The following is a 13,031-nucleotide window of genomic DNA, read 5'->3' on the forward strand; positions in this document are numbered from 1 at the left end:
GGGCAGGAAGAATTAACACTTAGGTTAGAAGCAAAGCCAAAGGTTTGGAATATGTGGGACTAATATGGGATGAGGGGCACTGTTCTTTTACACCATTTTTCCTTAGTTTGCTACTCAGCTATGTGACAGAGCTGACAGATAAAATCAGGGCAAAATCTTCACCTGATGCAAAAGAGGTTCAGGATTCAGATGACTTTGTGAGATTCTTTCCAGATTTTGTGTGGACACTGAGGGATTTTTCCCTAGAATTGGAAGTAGATGGGCAACCCATCTCAGCAGATGAGTACCTGGAGAATTCACTCAAACTCAAGAAAGGTAAAGGGGACTGAGAACTGATTATTGGGAATCACAAGCCATTAGCAACCATCATCTTTTATTTTTCTACTAGTGGCCCGATGCACGAAATTCATGCATAGGGTGTGGAGGGGTGGAGGGGTGTCCCTCAGCCCGGCCTACATGCTCTCTAATCTAGGACCCCTCAGGGGATATCCGACTGCCAGTTTAGGCTCTGTTTGATTGGGCCTAAACTGGCAGTCGGACATCCCTCTCACAATCTGGGACTGCTGGCTCCTAACTGCTCACCTGCCTGCCTACTGATTGCATCTAACCACTCTACATGCTCCCTGTTTGCCCCCAAATGCACCCCCACACTGGCCTACTTGCACCCCACTACGCTCCTCTGCCAGCCTACTCGCCTCCAACTGCCCTCCCCTACCAGCCTCATGGCCCCCAACTAACCTCCCCTGCTGTCCTCATGGCTCCCAACTGCCTTCCCCTGCTGTCCTCATAGCTCTCTACTGCCCTTCCTGGCCAGTCTCCTGGAAGGTCTCCCAGTCTAATTAGCATATTACTATTTTATTAGTAAAGATTTAGTGTTTTTATTTTTTTTTGATTTAGTGTTTTTACATGTATACTTTTCTACTTCTTCTCAGCTGCCTAGTTCTAAGAATTAATGCTTGTTTAATATTTACGTTCATAGATTTGATTTTGAATTATCTTCCCCCCTCTTTCAAGAATAAGTTTCTTTTTCTTTAACCTTTCCCTGCACTGTGATCTGATTGATTTTTATCTCCCTGGTTAGGGTTTGTGATGCTGTAATTCACCAAAGAATATGGAGTAGAATGGGCATTTATTTAAAGAAAATAGATTAATGCTTAACAATGCACTAGCCAGGGGTTTACAAACTATGGCCCACAGGCAAATGATGGCCAATACAGCCTGCCAGCTATCCTACAAATAGGTTTTACTGGATGAATAATATGTAGATTGTCCATGGCTGCTTTCACGCTGTAATAGCAGAATTGAATACTTGGAAAAGAAACCACCTGACCTGCAAAGCCTAATGTATTTACCATTTGACCATTTACAGAAAAAGTTTCCAAGCCCCTATATTAAGCAAATCCATTTTTATTATCGTTCTCCAGGTACCAGTTCCAAAGATAAAAATTATAACCTGCCCCGACTTTGTATCCGAAATTTCTTCCCAAAGAAGAAATGCTTTATCTTTCATCCGCCCACTCATTGGAAGAAGCTATGCCAACTGGAGACAATGCATGATGATGAGCTGGAACCCGAATTCGTGGAAGAAGCTGCTGATTTCTGTTCCTACATCTTTAGGAATTCCAAAGTCAAAACTCTTTCAGGAGGCATCCAGGTCAACGGACCCAGTGAGTCCGCTTCCCAGTCATTACTCTCACTGTCAAGATTAAAGAAAGGTGGAATAACATCCACCTAGTTTCATCTCTGAAAAGTGCAAATCTACTATTACTATGGTATATTCCAGATGACACAGCATTTCTAACAGATTTTATTAATCAGATTTTGTGGATGAGAAAAGATAGAAAAAGACAAATAAAAAAGCTCTATTGGTTAAAATTGCCCTAATAAGCTGGACCTGTACTAATAAAAGACTAGGTACATCATGCTCTTGTGCGACATCATCACAAGATGGCCGCCAACATGTCATCACATTATGGCCACCACTATTTATCTACCACAAGATATGTGCTAAAGATGGCTGCCACAAGATAGCTGCCACATGATGGCCAGCAGGGGAGGGCAGTTGGGTGTTACCAGGACTGCAGAGGAGGACAGGAACGGGCAATCAGGCTAGCAAGGGAGCAGTTAAGCATCAATCAGGCCAGCACGGGAGAGGTTAGGGGGCAATCAGGCTGGCAGGCAGGCAGGCATGCAAGCAGTTAGGAGCCAGCAGTCCTGGATTATAAGAAGGATATCCAACTGCCGGTTTAGTCCCAATCCCACAAGGTTGGAGAGGGTGCAGGCTGGGCTAAGGGACACCCCTCCAACCACCCACTGTGCACAACTTTCATTCACTAGGCTTCTAGTCCCATATAATAGCTATTAGGCAAATGTAGTACCTACATTTAACTAAAATTACATGTAGATTAATTAGAATTAAAGAAAATTAAAAATTCTGATTATATGGCTAGTGGTTCCAATATTGGATAGCACATATAGCACATGAACATCATCACAGAAAGTTATCTTGGACGGTGTTCGGCTGAAATATATAAAATGGAGGACTCCTTTTAAAATTTATTTCTAATTTTTAATCCTCACCCAAGGATGTTTTTCCATGAATTTGAGAGGGAGAGAGAAACATTGATGTGAGAGAGAAACATTACTCAGTTGCCTCCTGCATGCACCCCAACTGGGTATTGAACCCACAACCTACGTGTGTGCCCTAACCAGGAATAAAACCCACAACATTTTGGTGCATGGGACGATGTTCCAACCAACAGAGACACCTGGCCAGGGCAGAGGTCTTCTTTTTAATTGTTTCACAAATATTGATTTTTTAAATGCTTACCATGGACCTGGACCAGAACTGATGATAGAGACATAAATGAGTGGTACATTTCCTATACGAATGGTGCTTAGGGGTAAACACATGCACTCAATAAACACAGGTCTATGGTGCCTACAACAGAGGTTCTCACTGTTTGATATGTATCTATATCACTCAAGGATCTTGCCAGAGAAGAATTTAATTCAGTTGATCTGGAGCAGAGGTTGAGAGTCTGCATTTCTAGCAAACTTCCAGGTGATGCTAAGGACACAGATGCTGTGAGCCAAAAGAGTGTTGAGAAATATCATCAGATTTATAGAGGATGGACTGTTTCCTCACCTCACCTACAACAAACATTATCTTTTGTTCTCTATTTGTAGGGCTGAAGAGTCTTGTGATGACCTATGTCAATGCCATCAGCAGTGGGGACCTGCCCTGCATGGAGAACGCCATCCTGGCCTTGGCCCAAATAGAGAACTCAGCTGCAGTGAAAAAGGCCATGACCCATTATGACCAACAGATGGCCAAGAAGGTTCAGCTTCCCACAGAAACCCTCCAAGAGCTCCTGGACCTGCACATGGCCAGTGAGAAAGAGGCCATTGAAGTCTTTATGAAGAATTCCTTCAAGGATGTAGACCATTTATTTCAAAAGGAATTAGCGGTAATTTTTTTCTTATGTGTATATATGTGGATTAGGGTCTCAGAAAGCAAACTACTACTAGAAAAAAAATGGGTATTTATCATGAGAGAAGGAATTCTTCCTAGATTTCAAAATGACAAAAACCACTATTTGTCATTATTATTGTAAGAAGAGCCAATTTTATTATGATTGACTTAAAGTTTGAACATTTTTTTTCCTTTCATGCATAAACTAATAGTATTTCTCATAATTTAATTAAATGAATGCAGGTAACAATCAAAGCTTTTCATCAAGTTACATGCTTACTGTTATCAGACCAATTTCATATTATAGCCAAACACAAAGAAAGATGTAGACTTAGTGATCTTGAGCAAGCTTACATTGAGCCACATTTCTTCCATAAGCAATCGCTGGTCCAATGTGAAAAGCAGAAGTTTCTTTCTAAAGGTGTATTTGTGGGACTAAAGAAGCTAGTGCTGACCTATGTCAATGCCATCAGCAGTGGGGACCTGACCTGCATGGAGAACACAGTCATGGCGTCGGCCCAGATAGAGAACTCGGCCAAGTGCAAAAGGCCGTAGAGCTCTATGACTGGCAGATGGGTAACATCAATGATAACATAAAGCTAGCAATCTCTGCCATGAACTTAATCTTCAAGGAGAAAGGGTCGTCAATAGAAAGACAGGATCAGGAGGAAGGATGTGGTCCAGCTGAGGTGCCTGTTAGTTTTTACAGGGTCACAGACTGGTTTTTGAGAAGCCTTTCCAAAAATGCTGAGCTCAAGCTAACATTTTCTCTGTACTCTTTCTATGTCCTATTTTCACATTAAAGGACCAGCTAGAAATAAGGCGAGATGACTTTTGTAAAGAGAATATGAAAGCATCATCAGATCGCTGCTCAGCTTTACTTAAGGATATCTTCCATTCTTTAGAAGAAGATATAAAGCAGGGGGTTTATTCTAAACCTGGAGGATATAATCTCTTAATGCAGACTATGAACGAGCTGAAGAAAAAGTATCTTCAGGAACCCAGGAAGGGAATACAGGTAACCAGCATTTATCTGTCCCTCTGTTGCTCCCCTCAACCCCACACATCCATTCCTCCCAGTCTCCCTCCACCTCCTTTCCTTGGATCTGCTCTCTCCACAATGGCTTCATTCCTCACCCCATATGGGATCACAGCACCAACAGCTCCAAAAGTAGAGCACTCATCAGAGAACAGATTCTCTCAATCTCTATTTATTTATATCAATCACTTACAAAGGTTTCTGCTTCATAGGGTGCCAGGCTTGGCCAACCTGGAGCATGTGTTCACCCTGTGACAGGGGCCCCTTGACCAGCACAAGGACCAGGGCAAGCAAACAATTCCTACAGGAAAAGATGGGGGGGCAAACAGGAATAAGCGCTTCCTGTGATTTTCTATTACTAATGCCATTTTCTCTGGGTTCTAGAGTGAAGAAGTTCTTCAGACATACCTGAGCTCCAAGGAGTCTGTGATTAATACAATTCTACAGACAGACCAGACTCTCACAGAAAAGGAAAAGGAGATTGAAGGTGAGGTGCAAGTCAAGAGACTAGATAGCCTCAACAGCTTTTAAAAGTTTAAATAATTTGGCTTGGTAAACCTGGGTTCATTAAACAAGAGCCAGATGAGCAAAGATGGCTATTACTATCCAAAGTCAGTCTCACTGGGGCATACGAAGTCAGCAGCAACAATGACAGGTAAGTTCACAAAGAAGGAAAAGCAAGGTGGTCACCCACATGAATTTGTCTTCTTCCTTTCCTCCTGGCAGTGCAACGTGTGAAAGCTGAATCTGCAGAGGCTGCAGCAAAAATGCTGGAGGAAATGCAAAAGAAAATGCAGCAGATGATGGAGGAGAAAGAAAAGAGTTATCAGGAACATGTGAAACAATTGACTCAGAAGATGGAGCAGGAGATGGCCCAATTAATGGCAGAGCATGAGAGGGTTCTGTCTCTTAAACTTCAGGTATATAATGGCATCACCTTGAGGTTTCTCTTTTTCTGATTACTGTCCACTCTCCCTGACCTCTTTGTGTGTCTGTTAGAACACGAAACCTGGAAGGACCTTGCTTGCCCCCTTGTACCTTTCAATCCCTGTCTGTTTTCCTGATTGGAGCCTGCCTATGTTGGGTTATTTTTTTTTAAAAAGTTATATTCCTTTATCTCACATCCAGTCCTTCATCAATACGTTCTTCAATCGATAGTAGCTATTATCTTCCAGGCATTGCAAATATGTCTTATCTGTATCTCTTGCTTAATATTATATGAAGCAAGAATTGCTGTGTACCTATACCTTAGAAGAAGAAACAGAGGTTCAGAAAAGATGAGGTTTTATAGGGTCACACAGATCGGTAAGATATCTGAACCTCCTTCAAACTTAGAGGAATCTACAATCACTGTTTTTCTGTCACACCTGGTAGGACTTTGGTTCTAAGAGAACCTTTATGAGCAGAAAGACTCCTTGCCTCTCACACCTGTGTCTTACACTCCTGATTGCTATGCCCTACTCCTAGTTTGTGTAGTGAGTTATGTGCAGAAATCCAGTAAGGAGAGTTAGGGGCCTTGATATCCTTAATTATATCCTGATGTTCTTGCCACCAAGCTGTGGAGGCTTAAATCAAATTCCCTGATCTAAGATTCAGGCACTTCCTTAGATTTTGAAAATTTTTTATTTCTGTCATGTGTATGTATATAAAAGTCTGAGTATAGGTGTGCGTGTGCGTGTGTGTGTGTGTGTGTGTGTGTGTGTATGTGTGTGTGTAAAAGAGTCAATAAGATTTGAAAACAAATATATGACTAAGATTGCCCACATATGTTGTGCAGTAGTAATGGGACTTATTTTATCACTATATAAGAAGGTATAAGCCAAAATCTCTCTCAGCTAAAGGAAGCTCAAGAAAAGCAATCATGCAGCTAGGATGTCCAAGAGAAAGTATAATGAATATTTATGGTAGAGAAAATTTCAAGAAGAAATTAAATACTAAGAATGTGGATACTAGCTAGAAGTTGAGATTTGCTTACTGCTGTACTTTATTTACTCTCATTTGTCCCTTTTTAGGAACAGGCCAAGTTAGAAAAGGAAGGATTCCAACATGAGAGCAAACAACTTCAGAGAGCAATTGAGACTCTCAAGGAGACCATGGCAAAACTCAAGAAGCCTTGTACATTAATCTAAAGACCTTAGGCAAAGAGCTTCCCTGGTCACTCTACCCAAGGCATAACTCAAGCAGTTTTAGAATCTGGAAAAATGTCACAACTTGAGAAAAAGTGACCTTCTTTAAGCTGATAAAAGAAATCTACAAAAAAACCCTTCACCTAACATACTTAATGATAAAAAATGGAAAGCTTTGCCCCTAACACAGTAATAAAGCAAGGATGTGCAGTCTCCCAACTCCTGTTAAACAGTATAATGAAAGGCTTCCTACAATATGGCAAAAGAGAGAAAGAAAGAAAGAAAGAAAGAAAGAAAGAAAGAAAGAAAGAAAGAAAGGAAGGAAGGAAGAAAGAGAATTGCCTTTATTCTCACACACTTTGATTATCCACATAGAAAAATCCCAGGGAATATGCAACAAAAACAAAATCAGCAACAACAAAAACTCTTGGGACAAATATGTGAGTTTAACAAGGTCATAAGATTCAAGGTCAATTCAGAAAAATCAACTTTCAACTGTATTTTCATATAAAATCAATGGACTATTGCAAACCAAAAATTACAAAACAATACCACTTACAATAGCTGTGTTTTGTTGTTTTTTTTTTAAATGTAATACTTCTGTAGAAATATAACTAAACACACACACAATCTTCTATGCTGAAAAACATTCTAAGACCAAGAGATTATGGGATCGATCATGATGTATGAATTTCCTTAGATTCCAACTCCCCTGTTGTTTTTGTGGTGTTCCTTTTACTCATTGTAGAGAAGAAGGTTCAAGACCCTTATTATTAGAGCTATCCCTGACAAAAGCATATGCCTAGTATTTGTTAAGTTTCCCTGAGCACTAAAAATATGGCAATTGTGGCGGGCAGAGGTGGTATGGAGGGGGTCAATGGGAAAAAAGGGGGATAGCTGTAATACTATTCTATATAATAAAAGCCGAATATGCAAATCGACCAGAATGACCAGTTGGTGGGGGGCAGGGCTGGTGAGCAGGCAGCACCAGGCCAGCCAAGGCAAGTGCCAGTGGTCAGAGGGAGGGAACAGCGATTGTGGGGAGAGGGGCGGGGTGCGGTGGCAGTGGAGGGGCAATGGAGGGGTGAGGCTGGCCACTCCCAGCACCATGCCCCGATCGGCCCATAAGGGAGGCCAGACTACGGCTAAGGCCCGTTCCATGGGGGAGCAGGCATAAGCCATCAGTTGGATATCCCCCGAGGGCTCCTAGTTTGCAAGAGGACGCAGGCTGGGCTGAGGGACCCCCCAAGTGCACAGATTTTCTTGCATCGGGCCTCTAGTCAACAATAAATATAAATTAAATATGTATATCCATTGTGTGTTAGGCTTTTATCCAAACATAAAGAGGAAAAAATATGGCTCAGAACTCAGTGCCATATAATATGCCTACTACACAAACACACACATGCACACACACATACACACTCTACCCTTCCCACTCACCATGAGTTCTTTAACAGACAGGATTTCATAGAACACAAGACAGGAAAACTTACTCAGAGTTTTTTCCCCCAAAACTATGTTCAAAACAGAGTCCCCAGGGAGTTAGATGAGGCTTCATGAAAAGCAGCCATTGCTTAGGCTACAGGGATCATTCATTCAAAAAACTTTGGTTGAGTACCTATCACATTCTGTCAAGGAGTGGGAATATAGTTGTGGTCCCTCTCTTAAGGAGCTCATAGTCTAGTGGTGAAGACAGAGATTAAATAATACAGAAAACTAAATGCCCAAGAAATTGAGTGGAGAGGATTTCTCATTTAGGAAGGAGTTTCTCTAATCCCTCTACCCCAATATATCTGAGATGGCTCCTTAGTTTGTCTTAACCATATTTCCCTTTTCAATCAATTAGTGGAAAAAAGAAATCCAATTTGGGAAGGAGAGATAGAAAGTGACAGTGCCTATCACCTGGCCCCAGAAAACGTATTTAATGAACAGTGTGTCATGCTCACAGTGTCTCTCTTGGAGTTTATTGGTAAAGAAATGAAGAAATGAAGAAAGCAATGGGTTCCATCTAGTGGCCAATATTATTATTACTCTTCACAGAACATCACTACCTTTTATCACCAGAGTTTATTGTTTGTCTCCCCACTAGAACAGAAATAGGCAGGGACATTACCTATTTTGTATATCACAGGCTCAGCCATCTAGAAGGGCTCCTGGAACCCACAATAAAAATTTTTAAACACACGAGTAAACAACTTAATGAAGAGTTTATCATCCCACCACCATTCCTCATGCTTCTCCCTGAAAGTTTAACATTTGATTGTTTAATATCATATTGAATATTACAGGAATTGGATACTTATCTAAGTTCTTGTACTATTTAGAGTAGAGTCTTCTCCCTCTCCCTGTCTGTCTCCATAAAGGATGTCTTCACTATTCCTTCTTTATAGACCTACAAAACCTAGTGTTGATTTACGTTCCTGCCATTGCTCTGGGGACCTAGCTGACAGAAAGCATGTTGTGCTACCAGCAGCAGTGCCAAAAGGACATTGCACACTAGGACAAATTGAAGGAGCAAAGGGCAGTCCCCACTGAAACCCTCCAGGAGCTGAGAGCCTGCAGAAAACCTTAGGAGAGAGGCCTCTAAAAGCTTTAGAGCTCCGTCCTGCATGTGAACCAGGAATTCCGGAGGCGAAGCCACACTGAGAGAGGAAACATACCCTTCCTGAGAAGGACAATTCCTACCAGGTTCTAACAGGGATTCTCACTTCTGCAGTGCCATATTCAAACTCTATTAGCCGGACCCACACACCGAGTCCACGCCCTTTTAAAAATTGTTCAGGGACTACAAAAAATTTCTCACTGATTCAAGTAACAACTGCTAATATTAAATTGCTGTCAATCCACTCAAATGAGCATGTGGATAGACAGACAGGAAGGAAGGCAGATAGATAAATAGATACATAGTTACCCTGGGCAGCCTTTCTGTGGCTAAATGTACAATGTCTATTACGATATTTGAAATATGTAATGTTTGTACAGCTATTATTACCTGGCTGGAAAGCATCAATTTACTTTCATAATACATACAAAAAATGTTGCATTCAAAATAACAATATGCAATTGAAAAATGGATAGAACTCTTTTTTGATAAACATAATTGTATATATTTATTATGTGAAATATGATTTTATCTCTTTACTAGAAACCCAGTACATGAAATTCATGCAGGGAGAGGGGGTTCCTTCAGCCCAGCCTGCACCCCTTCCAATTGGGGACCCCTAGTGGGACGTCTGACTGCTGGTTTAGGCCCGATACCTGTGGGATTGGGCCTAAACCGGCAATCAGAGATGCCTCTTACAACTGCTGGCTCCAAACCGCCTACCTGCCTGCCTGCCTGATTACCCCTAACTACCTGTGCCTGCCTGCGTGATTGCCCCTAACTACCTGTGCCTGCCTGCCTGATTGTCCCTAACCCAGCCGTGGGCAAAGTATGGCCCTCGGGCCGGATCCGGCCCGTTTGAAATGAATAAAACTATTGAAATAAAAGACTGTACCCTTTTATGTAATGATGTTTACTTTGAATTTATATTAGTTCACACAAACACTCCATCCATGCTTTTGTTCCGGCCCTCCGGTCCAGTTTAAGAACCCACTGTGGCCCTCGTGTCAAAAAGTTTGCCCACCCCTGCTAACCCCTCTGCCTGCCAGCCTGCCTGCCTAATCACCCCTAACTGCTTGCCTGATCGCCCCTAACTGCCCTTCCCTGCCAGCTTGATCTCACCCCCAACTACCTTCCCCTGTCAGCCTGATCTAGCCCCCAAGAACCCTCCCCCGCTGGCCTGATCTTGCCTCCAACTGCCCTCCCCTGTAGGCCTTATATCTCCCCCAACTATCCTTCCCTGCTGGTCAATTTGGTTCCAATTGGTCAGTTTCTATGCCAGGAGTGTCAAAAGCTCCAGCTCCTAGGCAGCCATTGGCTCCTCAAAGGTCACCCAGATTTGGTTCTGATTGGCTGGTTTCTATGCCAGTCAGCATGTCCGGGCCTATCTCTAAGCCTTATCAGAGAGGCAGAGATGAACACAAGCCACCACAGAGGACTGGAGAGAAACAGAGAGGCACAGCTGCTGGCAAAGCCCAGAGAGAAAGAGAGAGGCAATGTCTGATCAGCAGCTGCCACGGAGGTTGAGGATCAGATGCTGCCTCTCTCTCTGGGCCTCTCTCTGGTGGTCCAGCAACCCCAGCACTGACTGCAGGACTGACTTCTGGTGTTCAGTCGGGCCTTCGGTCGTTCATTAGGGACCCTGGGTTTTTATATTTTAGGATTATTTTTTTTAATGTTTTTATTGATTTTTAGCGTGAGAAGAAGAGGAAGGGATAGAGAGGTAGAAACATCAGTGATAGAGATACATGGATTAGCTGCCTACTGGGGATCGAGCCCACATGCAGACATGTGGCTTCACCAGGAATCAATCTGATGATCTCTTGTTTCATGGGTTGTGTTTTGGGGGGAGTTGGTGGAGTGATGAAAATTTCTTCTTGAACCCCGCCTGCCTTTGCGGGTTCAGGCCTAGCGCGCGCCGAGGAGCGTTCTGGAGAAATCGGTTCCTCAGGGCCCGCTTCCGCAAGCGCGGACCAGGAGGCCCAGCGGCGGGGCCGGGCCATGAGCCTGCTGGGCAGCCTCGCCCCCTCGCCACGGGCCCCGCTTCCGTTCAAGGCCAGGATGAAAAAGCTCCCGAAGCGGAGCCAGAAGGAGAAGTACCGGCTCAAGTACCTACGGCTGCGCAAAGCCGCCAAAGCCACGGTGTTTGAAAATGCTGCTATTTGTGATGAAATTGCTCGTCTTGAGGAAAAATTTCTTAAAGCAAAAGAAGAAAGACGGTACCTGCTGAAGAAGCTCCTGCAGCTGCAGACTCTGACTGAAGGGGAAGTGCTGCCTGCCGCTCCTGCTCACAGCTCCAGTTTGCCCCTGGCTTATGGTGTGGCCAGCTCTGTGGGAACTCTGCAGGGAGCTGGGGCCAGCTCCGGGCCTAGCACTGGGGCTGAGGAATCATGTGGGAAGAAATCCAAGAAGGAGAAAAAAGAAAAAGGCAAAGAGAATAACAAATTGGAAGATCATCACCGACTGACCTGGCTTCCATGATGAGAGTGCCATCTACCCTGTGGGCTACTACAGTACTCGAATATATGCCAGCACGAAGTGCCCAGACGAAAAGTGTCTGTATACCTGTCAGATCAAGGATGGCGGTGCACAGCCGCAGTCTGAAATCGTTCCTGAAGATGACCCTCAGAATGCCATTGTCAGCTCTTCTGCAAACGCCTGTCATGCAGAACTGCTCAAGGCCATAAGGGCTACTATGGGGAAATTAATGCCTGACCTGCTTCCATCTGGAGCTGACTTCTTTGGGTTTTCTCATCCAACCATCCACAACCTGATCCAGAGTTGTCCAGGAGCTCGAAAATGTGTCAATTACCAGTGGGTGAAATATGATGTGTGCAAACCTGGAGATGGGCAGCGGCCCCAAGGACCGCTGGAGAATGATGCAGCTATAAGCTTTGAAGCCTTTCAGAGACAGGTCTTTGATGAAGATCATAGTGATGATCCCATTCTGCAAGGATCCTTGGACCTCCTGGAGCTTCAGCCTACAGCCTTTGTGTCTTACCAACCCATGTTCCTGACAGATGAACCCTTGGTAGATGATCACCTACAGCACTTGAAGTCTCCACCGCAGTGCAGCCCAACGCAGTCTTCAGATTGAACGAGAAGGGATCAGATATCACATTATTTTCATCATGATGATTTTAACTTCAACTAAAACTTAAAATATATGGAAAGAGGCAGCAATTTAAAAGTGAAGATTAAATTAACACATTTTGTCATGGGGGTTCCCACGGTGACAGTTTTCCCTGAGAAAAACTTCACTTGCTTTATTTTTAGTAATAAATTTCTCTTGACAATACTGCTTATTTTCATCTTGTCATTAGGATATGATGTTTTGCTTAGCTTTGCCTCAGGTAGAGTAAAACTTAAGTCCTTTATTAACCAGAGTGAGTGATGGCTGCTGACTCATAAAGGAGTAAGACCCCGACAACCTTCTACCCTTGATTCTGATCCTAGTTCAAGGCATGTTAAGTCCCAGCCCCTGCACTGGAAATGGCTGTTTTATTTTTGTGTTGGTGTCATCAAAATCAAGTCCTGCTCATCCCCAAGCTGGAGAGTCCAGCCTAAGGCACACTCCATCCCTTTCTTCACATGTACATACCCTTGGAGGGGACCAAAAGGTTATCTTTAACACTGTCTACATCCTCTTTGTGATTTCTTATTGGAGAATGTGCTTTTAACTAAGTACATTGAAACGGCATGATAACACAGATATAGAAAGGATTGGAAATTGGCTCCCAGCCTCCATAACAGACTCACCCTGTCATTTCATTAACCATATAGTAA

At 43.3% G+C, this 13,031-nt stretch overlaps 3 protein-coding genes across 7 annotated transcripts in view; all 3 read left to right on the forward strand.

Moving 5' to 3' along the window:
* The window catches only part of LOC132230850 (guanylate-binding protein 1-like), a 71,765-nt gene extending 64,790 nt beyond the window's left edge, over positions 1-6,975 (forward strand). For all 3 annotated transcript variants that reach the window (XM_059688943.1, XM_059688942.1, XM_059688944.1), the window contains 7 exons: positions 119-315; positions 1,425-1,667; positions 3,190-3,470; positions 4,281-4,493; positions 4,899-5,001; positions 5,241-5,434; positions 6,527-6,975. In XM_059688943.1, coding sequence (XP_059544926.1) covers positions 119-315; positions 1,425-1,667; positions 3,190-3,470; positions 4,281-4,493; positions 4,899-5,001; positions 5,241-5,434; positions 6,527-6,643 — 1,348 coding nt within the window. In that variant the 3' untranslated portion in view covers positions 6,644-6,975. The remainder of the gene's footprint in view (positions 1-118; positions 316-1,424; positions 1,668-3,189; positions 3,471-4,280; positions 4,494-4,898; positions 5,002-5,240; positions 5,435-6,526) is intronic.
* LOC132230859 (guanylate-binding protein 6-like) overlaps positions 1-13,031 on the forward strand; it is a 349,236-nt gene that overhangs the window by 64,791 nt on the left and 271,414 nt on the right. The gene's annotated exons all lie outside the window — the stretch shown is intronic.
* Positions 11,232-12,885, forward strand: LOC132230860 (transforming growth factor beta regulator 1-like). The gene is given in 2 exon segments (XM_059688954.1): positions 11,232-11,695; positions 11,697-12,885. Coding segments are annotated over 2 exon segments (1,095 nt in total). The 5' UTR covers positions 11,232-11,246; the 3' UTR covers positions 12,343-12,885.

This window comes from Myotis daubentonii, chromosome 3, assembly GCF_963259705.1.
Source record: "Myotis daubentonii chromosome 3, mMyoDau2.1, whole genome shotgun sequence".
NCBI lineage: Eukaryota > Metazoa > Chordata > Mammalia > Chiroptera > Vespertilionidae > Myotis > Myotis daubentonii.